A 19865-nucleotide genomic window follows, 5' to 3' on the forward strand; every position below is an offset into this window, starting at 1 on the left:
CAAGTGCACTACTACTGAGCTACATGCCAGCTCTTTTTATTTTACTTAGTTGTCCACAGGGTTTCACTTAGTTGCCAAGGCGCTAGAACTTGCAATCTTTAGCTGAAACAATAGATGCACCACCATAACCAGCTGAAAATAGTTTGCAGTGTGGTTCTTAAGTATGTCAGATATTTGATTCTCAAATACTGCTGTGCAGCAGTATTATCCTTGCCATTGATTGAATATAATTCTCACTGTATGTAAAGTCAGAAAACTAGTTATTCCCCTGAAATACGGCCAATTTTATTATTTTTCTTTGTAACACTCTTTCCATAAGTATAAACAATTAAATTTATAGTATATATTTGTTCTTTAAAAAACTTTGTCAAGCAGGCGGTCTTGAGTTCGATCCCTAGTACCGATAAAAAGTTTAAAAAAAAAAGGGGGGCAAAAAACTTTGTCTGAGCCTCCAGTTTATGATTTCTGAATTAGTTGTTATGTTCTCCGTAACATTTGTTTTTTGGCAGTTCCTTTAGTAATTGCATAAAAATGAGAAGATTGTTTTTAAAATCTCTGTCTCTATTAATTAACTTTTTTTCTTTGGTACCAGGGATTGAATTTACAACCTTGTGCTTGCTAGGCAGACACTGTGCCGCTGAGCTATATCCTAGGATTCTAGTAATTAATTACATATATATTTGTAACGCAGTAAGCAAAGGGATTCTCTAGAATGGGGCTTTGCAGATCCTCTCATTATTTTACAGCCTAGGAGTCACTGACTTTTATATTTTTAAATGGCTGTGTAAGTACAGTACTTAAATAATATACTTAGTTTTGCCTTTTGTCAAAGCTTTTTCTCCCTCTAGAGCAAGTAACTTTCTCAGGTAGTATTTCTTTGAGGGAGTATGCTATACTTCAGTTCATTATAGACAAGTAAAAAGGGGACTTCAGCCAGATACAGCATTATCTCTGTCCTCGGAAGGCTGAGACATGGAGATAACAAGCTTGAAAGCGGTCCTGGCAACTTACCAAGACCATGTCTCAAGAAGGGTGGAGAGCAGAGATGTCACTCAGTGGCAGAGTACCTCCAGGGTCAGAGGCCAGTCTCCATTATGCCCCCTCACACACAGATGTGTATATGGGGATGGGCTTGATCCCTTCCCTGCTTTTTAAAGATAAGCAGGAAATTCCATTTTCATGTGTAATAGTCAAATTTTTAAATGTTGACAATTAATTGATTTTTGGAGCAATTTCTTACTACTTCACTGTGTACAAAATATATACTTATAGACTAATCATTTATAACTTTTGGGCATGGAGGTACTGAAAAAGAGTGCCAGACCCTAATTCTGTAAGATGATGAATATTATGGTTGCTTTAGCTTTGTTTACTTATCTGTTCTATAGGTTGAGCTAGAATAGAGGGAAGGGATATAATAATTTCTAAATGGAATCCTCATTCAGTTTTGTTTTAAAAAATTATTGTTCTCAGCTGGGTCTGGTGGCACATCCATGTAACCAAACACTCTGGGAGGCTTAGTGTAGGAGGACTGCAAGTTCCTGCCCAATCTGGGCAGTTTTAATGACTTAGTGAGACCCTGCCTCAGAAAAAGTTGTTTGTTTGTTCTTTTCCTTTCTCTGGTTGGGGAGGTTTTTTTTTTTTTTTTAAATCCTTTTTTATCGTTTTTGTAAACAGTTTTTAAATAGCATTGTAAAGCCAGGATGGATTGAGTATCAAATACTAAATTTTTATTACAGATAAGAAACCACAGTGAAAAATCCCACAGCTAACTTCATGTGATGGGTTGCAATCAGTAATAGGCACACTGATTGTTGTGTAAAGTTATCTTGAGTTTATGTGTGTAAGATATATAAAAATGAATTTTATACAGATAAAATTTATATTTAGACTTGGGACACCCAACTCAACTGCTGCTTGCCCAGATAGCTCATTATGTGTATGTCAGTATTCTCACATCCAAAATAATACAAAACATGAAACACTTCTAGTTATAAGTATTTCAGAGAAGGGATATTCAACTTGCATATATAAATTAGATGTTAACAGGAGGTTAGGATCCAATGACTGCACTGAATAAACTACACCATAAGTACTTTATTAGACTATAGCAGTGATGGCAAACCTTTTAGAGCTTTCAGTGATAATAAACACTGGCTGCAGCACATGTACTACATAGGTTTGTCGTCATTGGACTACATAGTCTTATACCTTAAACATGATTAAATTTTAATTCACTTGAAAAACTTTTGTAGAATATAGCATACTTTTTAGTCATTATGAGCATTCGCTTGTCATTGTAAATAAGACATTTGCACTATTAAATCCCTTGCGGTTTTTAAGAGTATGAATATGGGGTTTTTGGAAATGTAGACATTGTTACTTTCCATGGGGGCTTTTAGAATATAAGAGATTTTTCCTAGCCTCACAGTATAGTCTCAGAATTAAGAACTGAAGAGTCTCTGGCCAAGCCCCTACAGCCAAAATAACTGGACTGCAGCATTACTGCTCGGAGCATTTTGCTGGCTTAGCAATACCTGAAGTTTGGCACATGATCAGTTTGGATTGCGAAAATTAGGATTTGTCAGAAGACAGTGAAAACAGCAGAATCAACATTGTGATGGCCTAGTTCAGTATGCAGCCTTTGAAATTTAAGATTAGTCCAAGGTGATGTGCTGCTTAAAAATGGGTGAGTTTGGGACTAATTTTAAAGGAAGTAGATATGAGCAAGATTTCAAACAGATTTGAAATATTTTAATTTTGGGTGCTGCTTGCTTTGGTCTTTAACTGAGTTGGAAATTGAGGAAAATAAGATAGGTTATTGATATGTATATGTACATTTTGAAAACCTTGAATATTAGGCAATGCATTTTGCTAGTGCATATTTGAGGGAGGATTATTTCCTGTTATGACAGTAATTGGTGGTGTTAAAAACAACTTTCATCTATGTCATCACTGGTTTGTTGTAAAACATTTTGTGTATTGTTTTAAATAATCTAAATAAAACTATTTTTGAAAGTATAATAGTAAGAAGCAAACAAGTTACATGTCTAAAAGTGGCATTTCTATCACTGGTGTAGTACCTATAATACTAGAAGGCATTTATAAACATGACTATCAGGTTAAAAATAAAAAAATACTGCTCAATACATTGACTTATGAAGACATTAGGATGACTCAATCTGAATAGGGACAGAAATGCTTCATGTTTTAATAGGGAACCAAGCAAGTTTTGTATAATCTCGATTGGGCTGGGGTGGTTGGTCTAAGACTTGAAATCTGGATATATTTATTTCCATATAAATCTCTGTGTGACTTCCATTTTTAGTGGTAATTGGGGTAGTAAATATAAGTAAACACTGACGTTCATAAAATTGGCATTTGTATCCAACTCTGATACTTAATAATTGTTCAACCTTTAACAAACTCTGTCACCTTAATTTTTTCGCTTAGCGTAAAGTCAGATTTTGGGACTAGATCTTTAAGGTACTTCCTTTTGTGAAACACTGTCTGAAAGAACTCTTAAAGTCCTATCAGCGAAGATACCTTAACTCAGTTATGGCCTATCAAAGTAACAGGTTACTATAAAACTATTAAATAAGGTAAGTCTATGAGTGCAGTATGCATTTATTCATTTATCTGACATTATGAGTGCTGTATATTAGGCACTATTTTGGGTATTAGAAATATAGAAAAGAACAAACAGTTATAGGAGTTATATTAGAGAGATAGATCAGACTATAAGCAAATGAATAAGTATCATGTGCGAGGAAGTGATAAATGCTTTAAAGAAAAATGAAATATTTTTCAAAACTTTCAGATTTGGTATTGGGAGAAACAAGGCAACAGAATTTATTGGAGGACACTACTGTTAGGGTACTTTTTAAAATTTAGGCCTTGGTTGCTATAGTGACTGGTGGTCAGAGTATGGCACAGTAGTGAGAAGCCTCTTTCTCATACCCTTCTGTGCTATTTAAATATTTGTTTTATTTGTGTATTACTGAAAAAGAAAGCAAATCCATGATATAGAGAAAATAAATCAATGATACATTTAACATGTTTTAGTCCAATGTGAACTTTTTTGGCTGCTAGTCTTATTTTTGTGTGGTGTGTCCTAATAATGTTGAAATCGTTTGACTTTTGATTTTATCAGACTTTTACTTTTGATATATCTAATTTTTTTGTATTGATATTTTATAGTACTAAAACTTACATGTAGTTTCCTTCAGTGTGCTTTTAAATACCTTGAAAAATAAAACACTGAGTTGTAAGCTTTCCAGTAAACACAGCTTGCTTACTGCATGTCTTCCATAGGATAAGAATTAACAGTTCTTGATATGACTTCTGTGGCTTAACTTCTTTCTAGTTTTAGTATGTTTACTTTTAGGTTCCAAGTATCATTAAACTTGGAAGACTCAAATGAGATCACTTCTTTATTTTTTCCCCTTAATAAAAAAAACAAAAAACATTCTAAACATATTTCCTGATTTTTATCTGTGTTTTTTCCTAGATGGATGAAAAATCTGACAAACAGTATGCTGAAAATTACACAAGGGTGAGTATATAAATTCCAATGGGAATTAAATTCCCAAGGTCAGTTAAAGTTAGTTTCTATGACTTGTTCATTCTTTATTTTACTATAATTTGTCTGATGAAGTTATTCTTCCTCTCTTTATCTATTTCCTGTCCTTGACCCCTGAAAATTCCTCTGAAGTTAAATCATTTGAAACTCTGGGAAGGGAAAAGACTGCATTTATTTTATATCACTTCTTAGTTTTTGCCTGCTCTTTTGATTTTTATTTCTCTGGAAATTGATCCCAAGAAGCCATTAAACACTAGAAATAAAAGTGTCTATAGGATTGATGGTAATAAACTCTGAGGGTTTTTTCTTTTTTATTAGATAAATTCCTTCTTGAAAAATACTCTCTGGAGGTTGCGTTTGTGATAACCTTTTAATTTTATTCTAAAAATATTTTTAGAAAGTCAAGGAAATAACTTTTCAAGATTAATATGTTATACCCATGAAAAAGTAGTATTTAACCCAACTATCCAAATTATTTTAACATATAATCAAAATGAAAAATTATTAATATATTTTTATCTTTTTTTCCAAATAAATCCTTCCAAATTAGGCATTTTATGCTTAAATCTCAGTTTGTACTAATCACATTTCAAGTGCTCAGCACATACATGTGGCTAATGGCTGTCACTGGACACATGTATCAGTGTCATTCATCAATCAGGAACACAATCTTACGTTTAAACTGATTTTGGAAAGAGTGGTCCAAATTTATGGTGATACATACAATATAATTGGTTTTGGCTGCAAATTTCCATAATTGTGAACAAAGAATTAGGCAAAAATAGATTCTTAAAGGAGTTTTGGGAACTAAATAGGGAAACATTAAGTTATACAGTTACATCCTAGTTAGACATTTCTGAAACTGCTTTAAATTGATTTGGTGTGCTTACCTCCTGTTATTTAAATATAGCAAAGATGAAATTCAAAAATAAACAACTTCCATAAAAATATTTCCTTGTAATTATCTTGAATTCTAGATTCTGTGACCAGGTTTTGAATTAATGAAATTGTGCTTAGTATGCCTAGTTTCTGTCTTTCCAAACCAATCTAACTATCCCCAAACCAATCTAACTGTCCCATCAGTTGTACTTGGTAACTTCTTGGCTACATTTTATTAGTATTTCCTTTTGAGGCTTAACATTTGCTTCCACAAACCTGCCCCATTTCTAAATGTCCACAGCAAACAAAGAAGCAAAAATTCAGCAGTGTTTCTCTTTTTCTAGCCATCATCCCGAAATTCTGCCTCAGCAACAACTCCTCTGAGTGGAAATTCCTCTAGACGAGGAAGTGGGGATACCAGCAGCTTAATAGACCCAGACACCTCATTAAGTGAATTGCGGGTAAACTGTAGATTTTGGTTTGCTTTTTGCCTTTTGGTTTCTTCACAGTGTACTGGAGCTTTTATCATTTAGAAAGTTCCTTATTAGAAAGGAGTATGAATTCTTTTAATAAGATGCTTATATACAGTTTAAAGATTTCAGTTGGATGTTTTAGAGCCTGAAAGGAATGAGATTAATTTTTTTTGTTTTCTTTCGTAAAAATTTAGTGATATTGGAATGAGTTTTGCTAATGCCAAAAAGAATCTTTATTACATATGCAAAAGTAATTCTCTCAAAATTAATTGACTGTGCTTTAAATGGAAAATACGTGGATTTACAGAGAACCAGCCTAGGAATTATTAGTCTTCTGAGCCATTATAGTATTATTTGACTGATTGAGTAGTTATCTCAGTTTTTCATAGTAATAGATGTTATATTTGTATAGCACAAATACTTAAGATAATGAAAAGCTTATTTGGTCATTAGTTAAGTCTACATCCTCATTATCTCTTTTGTGAGGAAGATGAGAACTTAAAAATATGCTTATATATCTATTTCCTGAACTTGTTGCTAGAAATGGGAAAGTATAGCGACAGAAACTGTATCCCTTCATTCCTTCCATTAGTCCAAAGTTTGTTGAATATCTGGAAATTTATCTGGGAAATATTCTGGCTTTCAAGAAGGCACTGTTTCAGGGCTGGGGATTTAGCTCAGCGGCATAAGCACCTGCCTTGCAAGTAGGCAGTCGTGAGTTCCATCCCTGGTAATGATAAAAATGAAAAAGACAAAAAAAAAAAAGAAGCACTGTCTCACAGTGAAGACAAGTTGACATACATTAGTAAAACTAGTTGATGTAATACTCTGGGAGTAGCAAAGAACAGAATAAGTTAATGTAGGAAAGCACCATCTAAGTTCAGTTAGGAGAAGAGATGACAAAAAGCTTTTTGGAAAAGACAGATTCTGAGATGAGGTTTGAAGGAAGAGTAAGCATTAAACAAAGAAGTTGAAGGGAGTAAAGTTTCTTAGATGCATTGAGAGAACTAAAACCTTTTCTGTGCAATAGAGTTGCCAAATGATAGGATAAGAAATCAGAAGTAGTTGGAGCTGGGGATTTAGCTCAGTGGCATAAGCGCCTGCCTTGCAAGCAGGCAGTCGTGAGTTCTATCCCTGGTACTGATAAAAAGGAAGAAGACAAAAAAAAAAAAAAAGAAGTAGTGGTGGGCAAGAGAGAATGCTTGAGAAATGGTGGGTGACCAAATCACAAAGGATCTTCTAGTTAGCTTGAAAGGAATTAAATTTTACCATGACAACTGTGGTATGTTCAGTAAGGAAACTTTAGTCACAATTCAGAAGATGCATTGGAGCCCAGGACAACAGTGATCCTGTGGTTGGAATAGTGAGGATGAGGTAGCAATCAAAAATGTGAAGGGAGAAAAATATAAGAGATCTGCTCTGAATTGGATATATTGAAGCAGGGAGTGGGGCAGGAAATGGGAGAGACACAGACTGAAAGAGAGAGAAACAAAAGGGGTTAAGAAATTAAGAAAAGATTTTATTGGTGAGATAGTTTATTGTTTTCATGGATTGGACCAAACCATTAGTGATAGGATGGAGAAAGAAGAGGTGAAAATAATTGACAGAGCAAACAGCCTGAGGACTAAGAGGAAAGGCCAGGGCTCAGGTGGATGGACTTACCTACAGTGGAGGTCCTACTGCTGGCACTGTGGAGGAGGAGGCAGAGACAGGCAGTGATAAATAAGGTGATAGCTGGGGGTAGGAATAGGGCTCTTTTTTTTTTTTTTTTTTTGTGAAATAAGCTTTGAGAAAGAGAGCTGGAAGTTGGGGGTAGGGGAGGACCTAGAGGTTTGCAACAGTAGCAAGGAGAACTGACCCAGGCCAGCATGTTGATGACTTTGAAGGTATTGGTATTTATTGAGGTCCTAGTAGGAATTTACCAAGAATAAATGCTGGGTGTGCTGTCAAAGCAAATTCTTGCCTTTAGATACTAACAAGGATGCAAGGCCAGGGACTTCCAGGCTCAGACTTAGATTCTTTTTTTTTTTTTTTTTTTTGTGGTACTGGGGATTGAACTCACGACCTTGTGGTTGCCAGGCAGGCGCTTATGCCACTGAGCTAAATCCCCAGCCCCCATTTGTTTTTCTTCCTTGAGAGAATGATCTCTTTGAAGGAGCTGAGAATTTTGTGTCTTAATACTTGGCTCATAGTAAGTCCTCAGTAAATGCCACTTACATGAAACTGAGTAAAAGACAGATCTACCAGGAAGGGAATGAAGGGAGCAGGGAAAGTATAGTACCAAAATTGAGTATGATTGATGCTGTCTGTAACTGTAGAATGGTATTCAGGGCCTTGTGGCAGGTATATTTCACCTAAATTGAGTATCCAAGAATAGACCTTATATAACAAGGTCACACACAAGGGAAACAATATATTTCATTTAAACTTTAAGCTATGTCACTTGTAAGAATTATGGTAACACTTGGAGCAAATGTTTTTCTCATTTTTTAAATTATATCCTCAGAATAGAATATCTAATTTGACTTTGTATTCAAACTATATTTAACACCCCTCCTCACCACATTGTTGTCAGTAGCCAAGTCAATTAAAGACAGTTTTGTTCATATATAATAATTATATTGTGCCAAAAATTATTTGTGACTTAGGAAATTTTAAGAGTTATGCCAACAATGCCATGATCTTTATAGCCTTACCACCATTTGCTAGTACTGTTCTTAACAGCATTAATACCAAGAAAATATTTAACACTATATTGATTACTCCAGCTCTTTCTCCAACTGACCTCATCTGACCTATGTGCCCGTTTCAGGAGCTTGGGGAGGTAGAGTTGCGATTTTGTACTTTGTCCTAGTTTTAGTCTAGAATATCCAAAAGTAAGTTATATTTTCATCTGACTCCTTTTTAGACTTGATATGTTTGTGCATGGTTTTATGAAATGGTTCATTCCTATGTCCTACAGGATATCTATGACCTTAAGGACCAGATACAGGATGTAGAAGGGAGATACATGCAGGGACTTAAAGAACTAAAGGTATCAGGGCCCATTTTGCAGCCTAAGCATGTTCTTTTCGCAGAAATGTTGGTAATGGTGTTTTCACAAGTTCTTTTAACCCACTGCACATAGCTTTACTAACAGTGTTTGTCTTTCAAGCATGTGCTTAACTGGCAAAGCATAGGAAAGGTGAACTTTTAATCACTGCTTATGTTTAAATGTTTTGTAACATTTCTGGAATGTATTTCTGCTATACTTTATTTCTACTATACTTTATAGTTTTTAAAGACTTATATAATATTTGCATGTCTCTTGTGTCTTAGCCATACAAAATTAGATTGGATAAACACTTAGTAATAGTCTAATAGTGTCATTATTGAGAACTGGACCTTAAAATTCTTCCTAGATAAATGAAAAATGTACTATCTAATTCTGTAACCAAACTCAGTCCAAACTAAAAGTGGGAGAAAGAAGTGGCTATGAATGCTATGAATATGTACTTCCAAGGGGAAGAAACCTGTAAACAGGAGGCCTGTGTTTTCTTTTCCTTTAAATTTTTTATCCTGGGTCAAAAGGGATTATAAGTGTTATAAAAAATTTGGAGGATATTTTAAATGGTCTTTATCTTTTCGAGTAAGAATGACTACAGTTTTCAGTACCATTGTGTGAGATGGACATTTTGGTTGTGTCATTTGGTTATTATGAGCTTCTTTTCCCCATATATTGTTAGGACATTCAATACTATTATTATGAAGAAATCAAAGTTTCTTTGAATATTGAGTACTGATTTGAAATCAGAATACATAACCGATTTTTAAAAAAAGTGAAAACAAGGCACTGAGAAAGATAACTCAGAATATACCTAAATGACAAAGCGTGAACCTCATAAGGAAGACTTTCATCCTTCTCCTCAGCATGATTTAAAGTGACTCATATCAGCCAAAACCTTTATGAGCGTAATGTGTCCATAAGGAACTCACAGTTATAAGCCAGGACCAAAATGGGCAGGAAGACCTATTGGGAGTGCCTGAAGGAGGCCTAGAAGCTGCTGGTACAGCCCCATGAGAGATTGCCAGTAAACATCAAGAGACCTACAGAATTAGTTGATGTTAATGTTGTCATTGTGTGTGTGTGTGTGTGTGTGGTGTGTACTGGGGTGTGAATCCAGGCTACTTCACCACTAAATTATATCGCTAGCCCTTTTTCTCTTTCTATTTCTTCTCCCTTTTTCCCTCTTCCCCTTTCCAAGACGGGATCTCAATAAATTTCTTGGACTGGTCTTAAACTTGTAATTTCCCCTGCCTCAACCTCCCAAATAACTGATTATAGGTGTGTATCCTGGCATCCCGCTTTTAGTGTTACTTCTCGAATCTTCACAATTCAGTTACCCTTTTAATGTTTTAATGGCATAGCTGGTGGAAATATCTTGGATCAAGGGGACAAATTTAGTACATCAAATAAACATCATGTTAAAGTTTCATATGTAATTGTATTAGGAAAAAATCAAATTATTTTGAGGTATTCTTAATTATTATGTTTGCCTTTTTGGGGTACTTTATCGAGCTTTTTCCTTCATCCTTTCTTTCTCAGGAAAGTTGATCATTATATGTATACAGTACAGTATAGTGTGTACTGTTTTCCAGAAAATACAGTAAAGTACTGAAAAATGTAAGTAATCAAAAGATCTTCCACTTATAAATTGAAGAACTAAGCCTTCTAAAAATCACTAAAGTTAATACTTTAAAAAATCTTAGTACAAAATTAGAGCACAAAATTTTAGTATAAAATAAAAAAGCATAATCTATTTCTAGTGACTGGAAGCTTTCTAAGACATTCAAAATACAGACCAAGCTATAGAACAAAATGTATACTGTATGATTTTTTAAAATTAAAAAAATTTTAACTATAATCATTACATTTATCATGGAAAGTTGAGAAGTAAATCTTAAAAAGTAAAAATAATTCAGTTGTAGTAAGAATATAAATGGAGGCAGGGGTATCAGTGTTAACGTTTTCGTCACTGAGGAAAGACATGAAAAAGCCAACTTGAAGGAGAAAATGTTTGTTTTTGCCTCACATTTTCAGGGGTTGCAGCCGAAAGTCACTTTGCTCCATCTGGGTCTGGGATGGCACAGAACATCTTTGTAGAGAGCATCTCCTTGCAGCTGGGGAGCTGAGAGAGAGAGGGAGGGAGGGAGGGAAGAAGGGGCTAGAGATCAAATAAAGCCTTCAGAGGGGTGCTCCAGTGACCTTACCTTGTCTAACTATGCCCTACTGCTAGAATTTCTGTCACCTTATATGTCACCTTATATGGAATTTCTGTCACCTTATATTATGGATTAATGTATTCATTCAGCACCTTTGTGACTTAATCCCCCCCCCTCCAGTCTCCACCTTTGAGCGTAGCTGCATTAGGATGAAGCCTTCAACATATGAGCCTGTGGGGGTCACTTAAGCGCTCAACAGTGACAGATTCAGATATATAGGAGATAGAAAGTTACTCCACTAAACTGATTGCACTGTTTCTTCTGGAGGGAGCATGGTTGAGGAAGAAATTTTTTAAAATCTGTGTTCGTTAGTTTTGGTTCCAGTGAAAATCTTCCTATTCTGCTGTTAGTCTCTCAAGATACTGTGATTTTCGGTCATTGTATTCACTTTGCTTATATCCTTTATGTTATTTTAAATGTTCCCAATACTTGTTTAAATCTTGCCTACCTACTCAATTTTGTTTTGTAAATCGTTACTAAAAGTATGTGTTTGTATCTACTGTGTTATACTTCACACATCATAGAGATTTGAACATTAAATGTATAGTCAGAAGTGTTTAGCATAGTCACAGAGTTGTGCAACTGTTACCACAAACCAATTTTAGAATATCTTCATTATGCCAAAAAGAATCCTGCAACTCATTAACAATAGTTTTTTATTTATTCTGTTACATTCCCTCCCTAGTCTGGGTCTCCATTAACTTTCTGTCTCTAGATTTGCCTGTTCTGGGCATTTCATATAAATGAAATCATACAATATGTGGTCTACTTTGGTTGGTTTTTCATTTAGTATAAATTTTTGATGATTTATCCATGTCATAATATGTATTGATACTTTAAAGTGACTGGATAATACTCCATTGTATGGATTTACTAGATTTTGTTTACCAGTTTAACAATTGATAATATATTTGAGTTGTTTCTATTTTGCTTTGCTGTGATGAATAATGCTGTGAATATTGTATATAGTATTTTATATGGCATCTATTTGTTTTTCTTGGGTGAATAACTAGGAATAAAATTTCTAGATCAAATAGTGACTCTATCTTAACATTTTGATGAACTGCTGAACCGTTTTCCACAGTTGCTGTTCATTTAACATTTCCACCAGGAATTCATGAGGGATCCAGTTTTTCTATATCCTAACACTTGTTACCCTATTTCTTTTTCTTTTTTTGGAGTGGATGTATGGGTAGAGATTAAATCCAAGGCCTTGTACAGGGCTAAATCTGCCATAACTGTAGCCCTTGTCTTTTATTGTAGATTATATCTATCCTAGTGAAAGTGAAAGCCTCGCATTGTATGATTTTGATGTGCATTTCCCTAATGATTAATGATTTTGAGCATGTTTTCATGTGCTTACTGGTTATTTGTGCCTCCTCTTTGGAGAAAGAACTATTTCTGTCCTTGCTGTTTTTAAAGTTGAGGTATGTGTCTTTTATTGTTGAGTTGTAAGACTCCTTTATATGTTCTGGATAAGTCACTTAACAGATGTAAGATTTATATTACTTTTTTTCCATTTTCTTGATGATATCATTTGTAATATTTGGACTATCATATTTTAAAAAGTCTTTGCTTTTTTTTTTTTTTATACCAGGGATTGAACTCATGACCTTGTGCTTGCCAGGCAGGCACTTATGCTTCTGAGCTAACTCCCCTTTAAAAAATCTTTTAAAAAATGGTTTAAATTTTCTTGAAGCCTATTTGTTCGTTTTCTTTCTTTCTGTCTGTCTGTCTTTCTTTCTTTCTTTCTTTCTTTGTCAATAATGCTTTTGGTTTTTTATCATAAACTTTTTTTTTTGAGACAGGGTCTTGCCCTGTATTTCAGACTGGTCTTGAGTTCACTATGTAGTCCAGGTTGGCCTGGAACTTACTGCTATTCTCCTGCATCAGTATCAGCCTCCCAAATGCTGGGATTACATGCATATGCCACTATAGCTAGCCTAAGAAATTCCTTACTTACTTCAATCCCATGAAGATTTTGCTTCTGTATTCTTTGGAGAGTTTTATAGTTTTAGCTCTTACATTTAGATTTGTGATTCATTTTGAGTATCCAGTTGTCCTAACACCATTTGTTGTTCTCTCATTGAATTATATGGATACCATTGTCAAAAATTAACTGATTATAATAAGGGTTCTAGATTCTTAGATCTACCTTAGTGATCTTGACTTGTTAAAATTACACTGGTGTTTTAAAAATTTATTTCCAGAATCAATTTCTTTTTTCATGTGAAATAATGTTCTTATTACCTCAAAAACAAAAATTCTAAAAAAGTGACTAGGAATTAGATGCAATTATTCTAAAAAACTCACAAGCTGTTTTAGGTAGAAAACTGCACTGTATAGCATTTCAGGCATTGTGTGGTAGCTTTAAAAAATAAAAATTTTTATATTACTTATTAAAATGACTAATTTGAATAATTGCTTAAATATTTACACATACACATTAGCATTATTATGCTTAGTGGAAAAGTACTCCAAACAAGACTAGCAAGTGGTGGAATTCAAATATTTATAAACTGTATGTGTGTAAAGGGAGGCTGTCTTCTGTTTATCACTGCATTCTGAATACCAGGCACTTTGTTAGGAACTACAAGAATAATACTTAATAATTCTACATTTTCTGATGCTTACACACGTATATTTTTTGCAAGCCTTTTCAACTTTCAGAGGCTGCATTTTCTGGAGAGCAGAGAGGACATAAATGTCTAGAAAGGCATTTTTGGCTGATTATTGTCTTCCTGTTTTATGTGCATGTTACTAAACAAGGAATTCTCAAACTGCTTGTTTTGCAAAAGTGCTTTTTCATGTGTTTGTGCTAGTACTATAAATTTGTTTCATTGTATGCATAAAATGTATTTATTTTAGATCTCAAGCTGATTACCTTTTTATTTAGGAGTCTTTGTCTGAAGTGGAAGAGAAATACAAGAAAGCTATGGTTTCTAATGCACAGCTAGACAATGAGAAGAACAATTTGATATACCAGGTCGATACCCTCAAGGATGTAATTGAAGAACAGGAGGAACAGATGGCAGAATTTTATAGAGAAAATGAAGAAAAATCAAAGGTAAATGCTTTTTCTTACACTGTTTTCTTGGGTCAGAAATAAAAACTTGCCATTTGAAAACTGATGGGGTTAGCCAGGCACAGGTAAGACATGCCTATAGTCCCAGCTACGTGGGAGGCTGAAGCAGGAGGATAGAAGGTTTGAGGCCATTGTTAGTGACTTAGCAAGACTGTATTTCAAACTAAAATTTTAAAAAAGATGTATCTCACCCTCCCTAGATTTAATCCTTAGTTCTTCCATGTTTGTAACTCACTTGGGAATAATGTATCAGTCAAAAGAAAATAGAACACCATATGATATCAAATTTTCGAAATTTACTTTTCTGATCCTTCAGTTCTTAAGTGTGATAATTGGATGTTCATTTCTCATGCATGAGATATGCCTCCCTCAAATCTTGTTACGACATCGGCACATTACGTGAAAAAGAAAAAAAATATTTTCTTACAGAAAATCTTAGGACCGCCTTTAGTATCTTGAAAATGGATCACAACTGGTTTTATCTTTATTTTCCTTTAATTTGGACAATTATAGCAAATTGTTTCTTCCTGTTTAAGTGGCTGGAACTATCACAAAGCTCCAGAGACTCAATAATGTAAATAATGTATTTTTTTTCTTCTATGAACTAAAGAGAACCGACTTAAAGTAAGTTTTTAACCAATTACTTACAAACTGGTATAGGAACATAAGTCAGAAATAGACAGATACTTTCTTTAGAGGTTAAAAGCTAGATTGTTAAAGTGTATAATCAGGCTCTAGAATTTTTAACAAATGCCGAAGACAAATCAGCCCTCTTAAAAGCATATTGGACTCGAATATTAAGTTGCAAGCAAGGGAAAAATGGATATTGTTGCTGTAAATGAATTGTTATTCCATTGCTCATATAAAGAAAATCTAGAAAATAATTTAGGAAATTTTGAACATAATGAGAGAGAAGCAGAGGCCAGAATTATTAGTGTTGTCTCCTCTCCTCTCCTCTCCTCTCCTCTCCTCTCCTCCCCTCCCCTCCCCTCCCCTCCCTGCCTCTCTCCTCCTTTTCCCTCCCTCCTCCCCTCTTCTCCCCTCTTCTCTCCTCTTCTGTTTTGTATCAGGGATTGAACTCAGGACCTTGCACTTGCCAGGCAGGCACTGTGCCTCTAAGCTGTATCCATCTTCTAGAATTTCTTTCTTCAAATACTGGAATTACATTCTTCCAGTTTATTTTAGTTATGTTGAAAAAGGAGTTTCGGGTAGGGAGGTATTGAATAGGCAGAACACAGAGGATTTTTATGACAGTGAAATTATTCTGTATCATACCATAATTGTGGGTACATGTTATTATATATTTGTCCAAACCCATGTAATACTGAACAGAGTGAGTAGACTGTAATATAAACTGAACTTTGAGTGATAGTGACATAATTATTGGTTCAAACAAATGTACCACTCTGCAGTATTTGATAGTAGGGACAGTTGTGTATTTGTGGAGATGGGGATACATAGGAGCTCTATACTTTCCATTCAGTTTAACTGTAACCCTAATACTATTCTTTACAAAAAAGTTAGGAAAGGAGGACATATCCAGTAGGTGAAAAAACAGCCTCTGATATTTTCATATTGGCTCAATAGTGGCTCATTGAAAAGTTTAATTTCTTGGCAATATTAGGTTGTTTCCTGTTTGATTTTCCTTATGTCTTGCAGGCCAGTTTTGAAAATTCTGAGCCATCATGCTTTACCTAGAGTTTCATGTTTCCTCTTTTTTTTTGCCTCACTGTACATTCTTAATATATATTTCTGGTTTTTCTACAGATTAGAAGAAAATCTCATGTTAAGTATTTAATGTTCACAACTAAAGTGAGTCATTGTCTCAGTGTCTCAAATACCCCTGAGCACTTTTAAAAATAAAAGTATCTATGATTATTTTAACCAACTTAGTTTTTCCTATCATTTTCTAATAGCGATATCTTAGTGTGTACAACATTTGAAATTTTTAAAAAGACTTTTCCAGCTTAGAGTCTATAAGCTTTTTTAATACCCTGAAAATCTGCTTTACATACTGTGATGCCTGCTTTGAGATAATCTCTTGTCAACATATTTTCATCCTGAGCTCTCTTACTGCAAACAGATAGCAGTATTGCCTTAGGTAGTATAATGTTTGATGTGTAGATATACAAAGAGGCCGAGCAGTCTGGTGTATTACCTTATAGCAGCAGATGAGGAGAGTGGAGAAGGCCCATTCAACAAAAGCAATGATACTGATAAAAAATTTCAAAACAGAGTATTAGCATTGTTTCTCCTTTCAGTCAGTAGGAATGTTGTTGTAACTGTACCTGTGTGCAGTGTTTAGTGTATCTTCTTAATGGCAGTTTAATAGGGAATTAGCTTATTTGATATTTTAAAATTTTTATTACAGATTTTAAATATTTAAAAAATCATACAGAACAATATAATGAATCTTTATGAATCTACTACCTATTCCCAACTACTGTCAGTCTGTTGTCAGTTTTGCCCTACCCATTTCTCTTGGTCTCATATTGAAGCAAGTTCTAAGCTCCTCATATTTTAATATGAATATTAGTGAACAGTATGGACTCTAAAAAGCATAAGAACATTGTGTACCTAAACAATTAATATTCCTTCATATTACATATTTAGTCACTGTTAATGCTCATCAATTCCAAAGTACCTTAGGTAGTTTTCTTTTTGGAGTAAAAAGAAAAAAAAAAAAAAAATCAGGACCCAAGTAAGTTCCATACCTCGAAATTAGTAGGTAAGGCTTTTCAATTAATGGATTCCCTTTCACCTTTTTTCTCTCCTGCAATTTATGTGTTGAAGAAAGTAGATTGCTTAACACATTCCTAGTCATACATGTCATTCACATAACATCTTTACCATGTTCCCTTTCCCCGTCTAGTGTTTGTAAATACGTCAGTTGTATTTAGCCTTTTTGCCACATCTACTTCATATGGTGGTGCACTTACCTTCCTTTAGGAACCGGCAGGTGTGTGACTTTCTCTTTGTGACGCTGTAGCTGGATACTTAGATCTCACAGTTCATTAGGGAAGGTAGAATAAGGATATTCTGATTTTATTATCACTCATCTATTTACTTGTATTAAACAGCTTTACTAAGATACAGTTCACATAAATACAAGTGCACCCATCACCACACAGTTTTAGAGTACTTTTAATGTCTCACGAAGAAACCACATACCCACTAGCAGTCATCTTCTCATCTCCCTCCTCTCCTGCTCTCAGCTCCAAATAACCACTGATTTACTTGTGTATCTGTTTCCCTATTCTACACTTTCATGTTAATGGAACCATGTGTGTTCTTTTGTGATTGACATCTTCCTTAGCATATTTTCCTGATTTGTCCATCTTGTAGCATATATCAGAAGATCCTTCCTTTTTATGGTCTGTTAGTATTCCATTGCATGTATGTCACATTTTGTTTATCCATTTGTATTGTTGGACATTTGAATTGTTTCTCCTTTCAGCCATTAGGAATGTTTTTACTGTAACTGTACCTGTGTGCAGTGTTTTGTGTGAACATGTTTTCTTCTTTTGTAATTATCTATGTAAGAGTGGAAATTTTGGATCACATTGTAGATCTGTGTGTAACTGTTGAAAATGATTCATATTCTTTTTGATGTTGTCAAACGCTTTTTTAATTGTCCCATTTTTTGCTAATGAGCCTCTTCAGATTGATTACTATATACTATTGATGAATATAGATGTGTTTTGCTTTCTGACAGGAGGTGTTCCCTTCTCATCCTGTACATTTTCTCTCCTGCACCTGAAATCTGCCATTTGCCCGAGGAGCTCTAGTCCTGTTTTCATGGAGCACTGTGGTTGCTAGGGGTGCTTTCTGCTTCTGAGGGTGGTCACTCTTTATATCTGGGAAATAAATACATGGGTGTTTTGTTTTCAGTTACAAAATATTTTATTAGTTTGTCCTTAAGTTTCAGTTTATATTTAGGACTTTAGAGATTTAATTTTTTATACATCTTTGTCTCCTTTTTCTCACTTTATAGTTCCTAGTTCTCAGAGTCACTGGCGATATAGTAGTTATGTTATATTCTTATTCCTTTATTTCATGTGACCCAAAATAGCAGTACCAACATCAACACCAGTATAATTACTGAAAATAGTTACAAGTGTTTGGTTTGGTTTGGCTCTTATTTTTGCCACGAGGCTATATATACCCAAAGTATTATTTTTAAAAAGTTACTTGAAATAGTTTGTTTTCTTACACTTAGTTGTCAGACATACAGGTTATTTCTCTGCATTTTAATTTTTGATACGTAGGAACTGCTTTTTACATGTTAAGTTTTTATGATAAAAAAGCGCAAAATAAAATTATCATTTTAACAGTTTTAAAGGGTGCAGTTTACTATCTGCAGTTGTTAAGTATGTTCATTGTTGTGTGTCAGATTTCCCAAACTGATCTAGCAAGACCAAAACTCTGTACCCATTAAACAGTGCCCATTTCTCATTGTTCTTGGCATTTCTATTTTTCAGTATCTATGAATTTGACTGCTCTAAGTGCTTCTTATAATTAAAATATACAACATTTGTCTTTTTGTACTGACTTATTTTATTTAGCATAATATATTCAAGGCTATCTGTGTTGACAGTGTGTGACAAGAACTCATTTATTTTTAAGGTTGAATAATACTGTGCTATATACATACTACATTTTGTTTATTCATTCATCCTTTTCTGCCTCCATTTACGGAATTTTAAAATTTAATGGTTTGCCTTTTCATTTTTTTAAGTCCAAGAAAATATATGAATTATTTTTAGTCAAAAAGGATGGTACATACAGGGATGACGAACCTTTTACAGCTTTCAATGATAATGAACAGCCCACAGTAGCACGCATGCTATGCATAGATACACACATCATTCAAAATACTGTAACATATGAATTAAGTATATGTATTTGTATCACTTCTTTCTTGAAAAGTGATATAAATATGCTGTTCTGTGTCTTGATTTTATCACTTTCTGATAGTATAGAAGAATCATCCCAATTCTTTTTCACCATGCATGGTTATCCTATTGTGTGGACAGTTTACTTCACCAGCTTCAAATTCATGGACATTCAGGTTGCTTGCAAGATTTTAAGTAATCCAGCAAAATAATATACTGTATTGCATTAAAACTTTATATTTTTTTGCAAAATTACCTTTACCAAATAAAGTGTGATAAGAGTGGGATTCTGGGTTGAAAGGTATGTGGTAATATTGCTAGATTTTCCTATGTAAGCATTTTGGAGTTTTACTAGTATTTTAGTTAGAAATACAGTTTTACTTTGCATTTTTTGTCATATGAGCATCTTTCCATATTTAGAGGTGTTTGTATGTATTTTTCTGTAAATTACCCATTTCTTCAGACATTTTCTATGCAGCTGATTTTTTTTTAATTTTAGAGATTTTTTTGGATATGAAGAAATAGTAACTGTGTACTATATTTTTGGTAGTTTGTCATTATCTTTTTACTTCGCTGGTGTCTTTACCATTCAAGAGTTATAATTTTTATGTAGTTTAATTTATTGACCCTTGCCCTTATTAAGCTTTTAAATTTTTGCATCATTTTTAGCATAGTAGTTTTCCCCTATA

The 19865-nt window shown here is 34.1% G+C and overlaps 1 protein-coding gene and 1 non-coding gene across 30 annotated transcripts in view; both read left to right on the plus strand.

Moving 5' to 3' along the window:
* The window catches only part of Lrrfip2 (LRR binding FLII interacting protein 2), a 111884-nt gene that overhangs the window by 72122 nt on the left and 19897 nt on the right, over positions 1 to 19865 (plus strand). For 18 of the 29 annotated variants that reach the window (XM_063260341.1, XM_013156291.3, XM_013156292.3 and 15 more), the window contains 4 exons: positions 4511 to 4555; positions 5806 to 5922; positions 8897 to 8968; positions 14093 to 14263. In XM_063260341.1, coding sequence (XP_063116411.1) covers positions 4511 to 4555; positions 5806 to 5922; positions 8897 to 8968; positions 14093 to 14263 — 405 coding nt within the window. The remainder of the gene's footprint in view (positions 1 to 4510; positions 4556 to 5805; positions 5923 to 8896; positions 8969 to 14092; positions 14264 to 19865) is intronic. The other 11 variants (XM_013156298.3, XM_063260348.1, XM_063260347.1 and 8 more) reach the window with 1 other exon arrangement.
* On the plus strand, positions 14589 to 14686 carry LOC111757892 (small nucleolar RNA U13). The gene has a single exon (XR_002792146.2). It is a non-coding gene; the product is annotated as a small nucleolar RNA U13 (small nucleolar RNA).

The sequence above is a fragment of the Cavia porcellus genome, unplaced genomic scaffold, assembly GCF_034190915.1.
Source record: "Cavia porcellus strain 051 isolate PalLab524CR breed Dunkin Hartley unplaced genomic scaffold, mCavPor4.1 scaffold_13, whole genome shotgun sequence".
NCBI classification, from domain to species: Eukaryota; Metazoa; Chordata; class Mammalia; order Rodentia; family Caviidae; genus Cavia; species Cavia porcellus.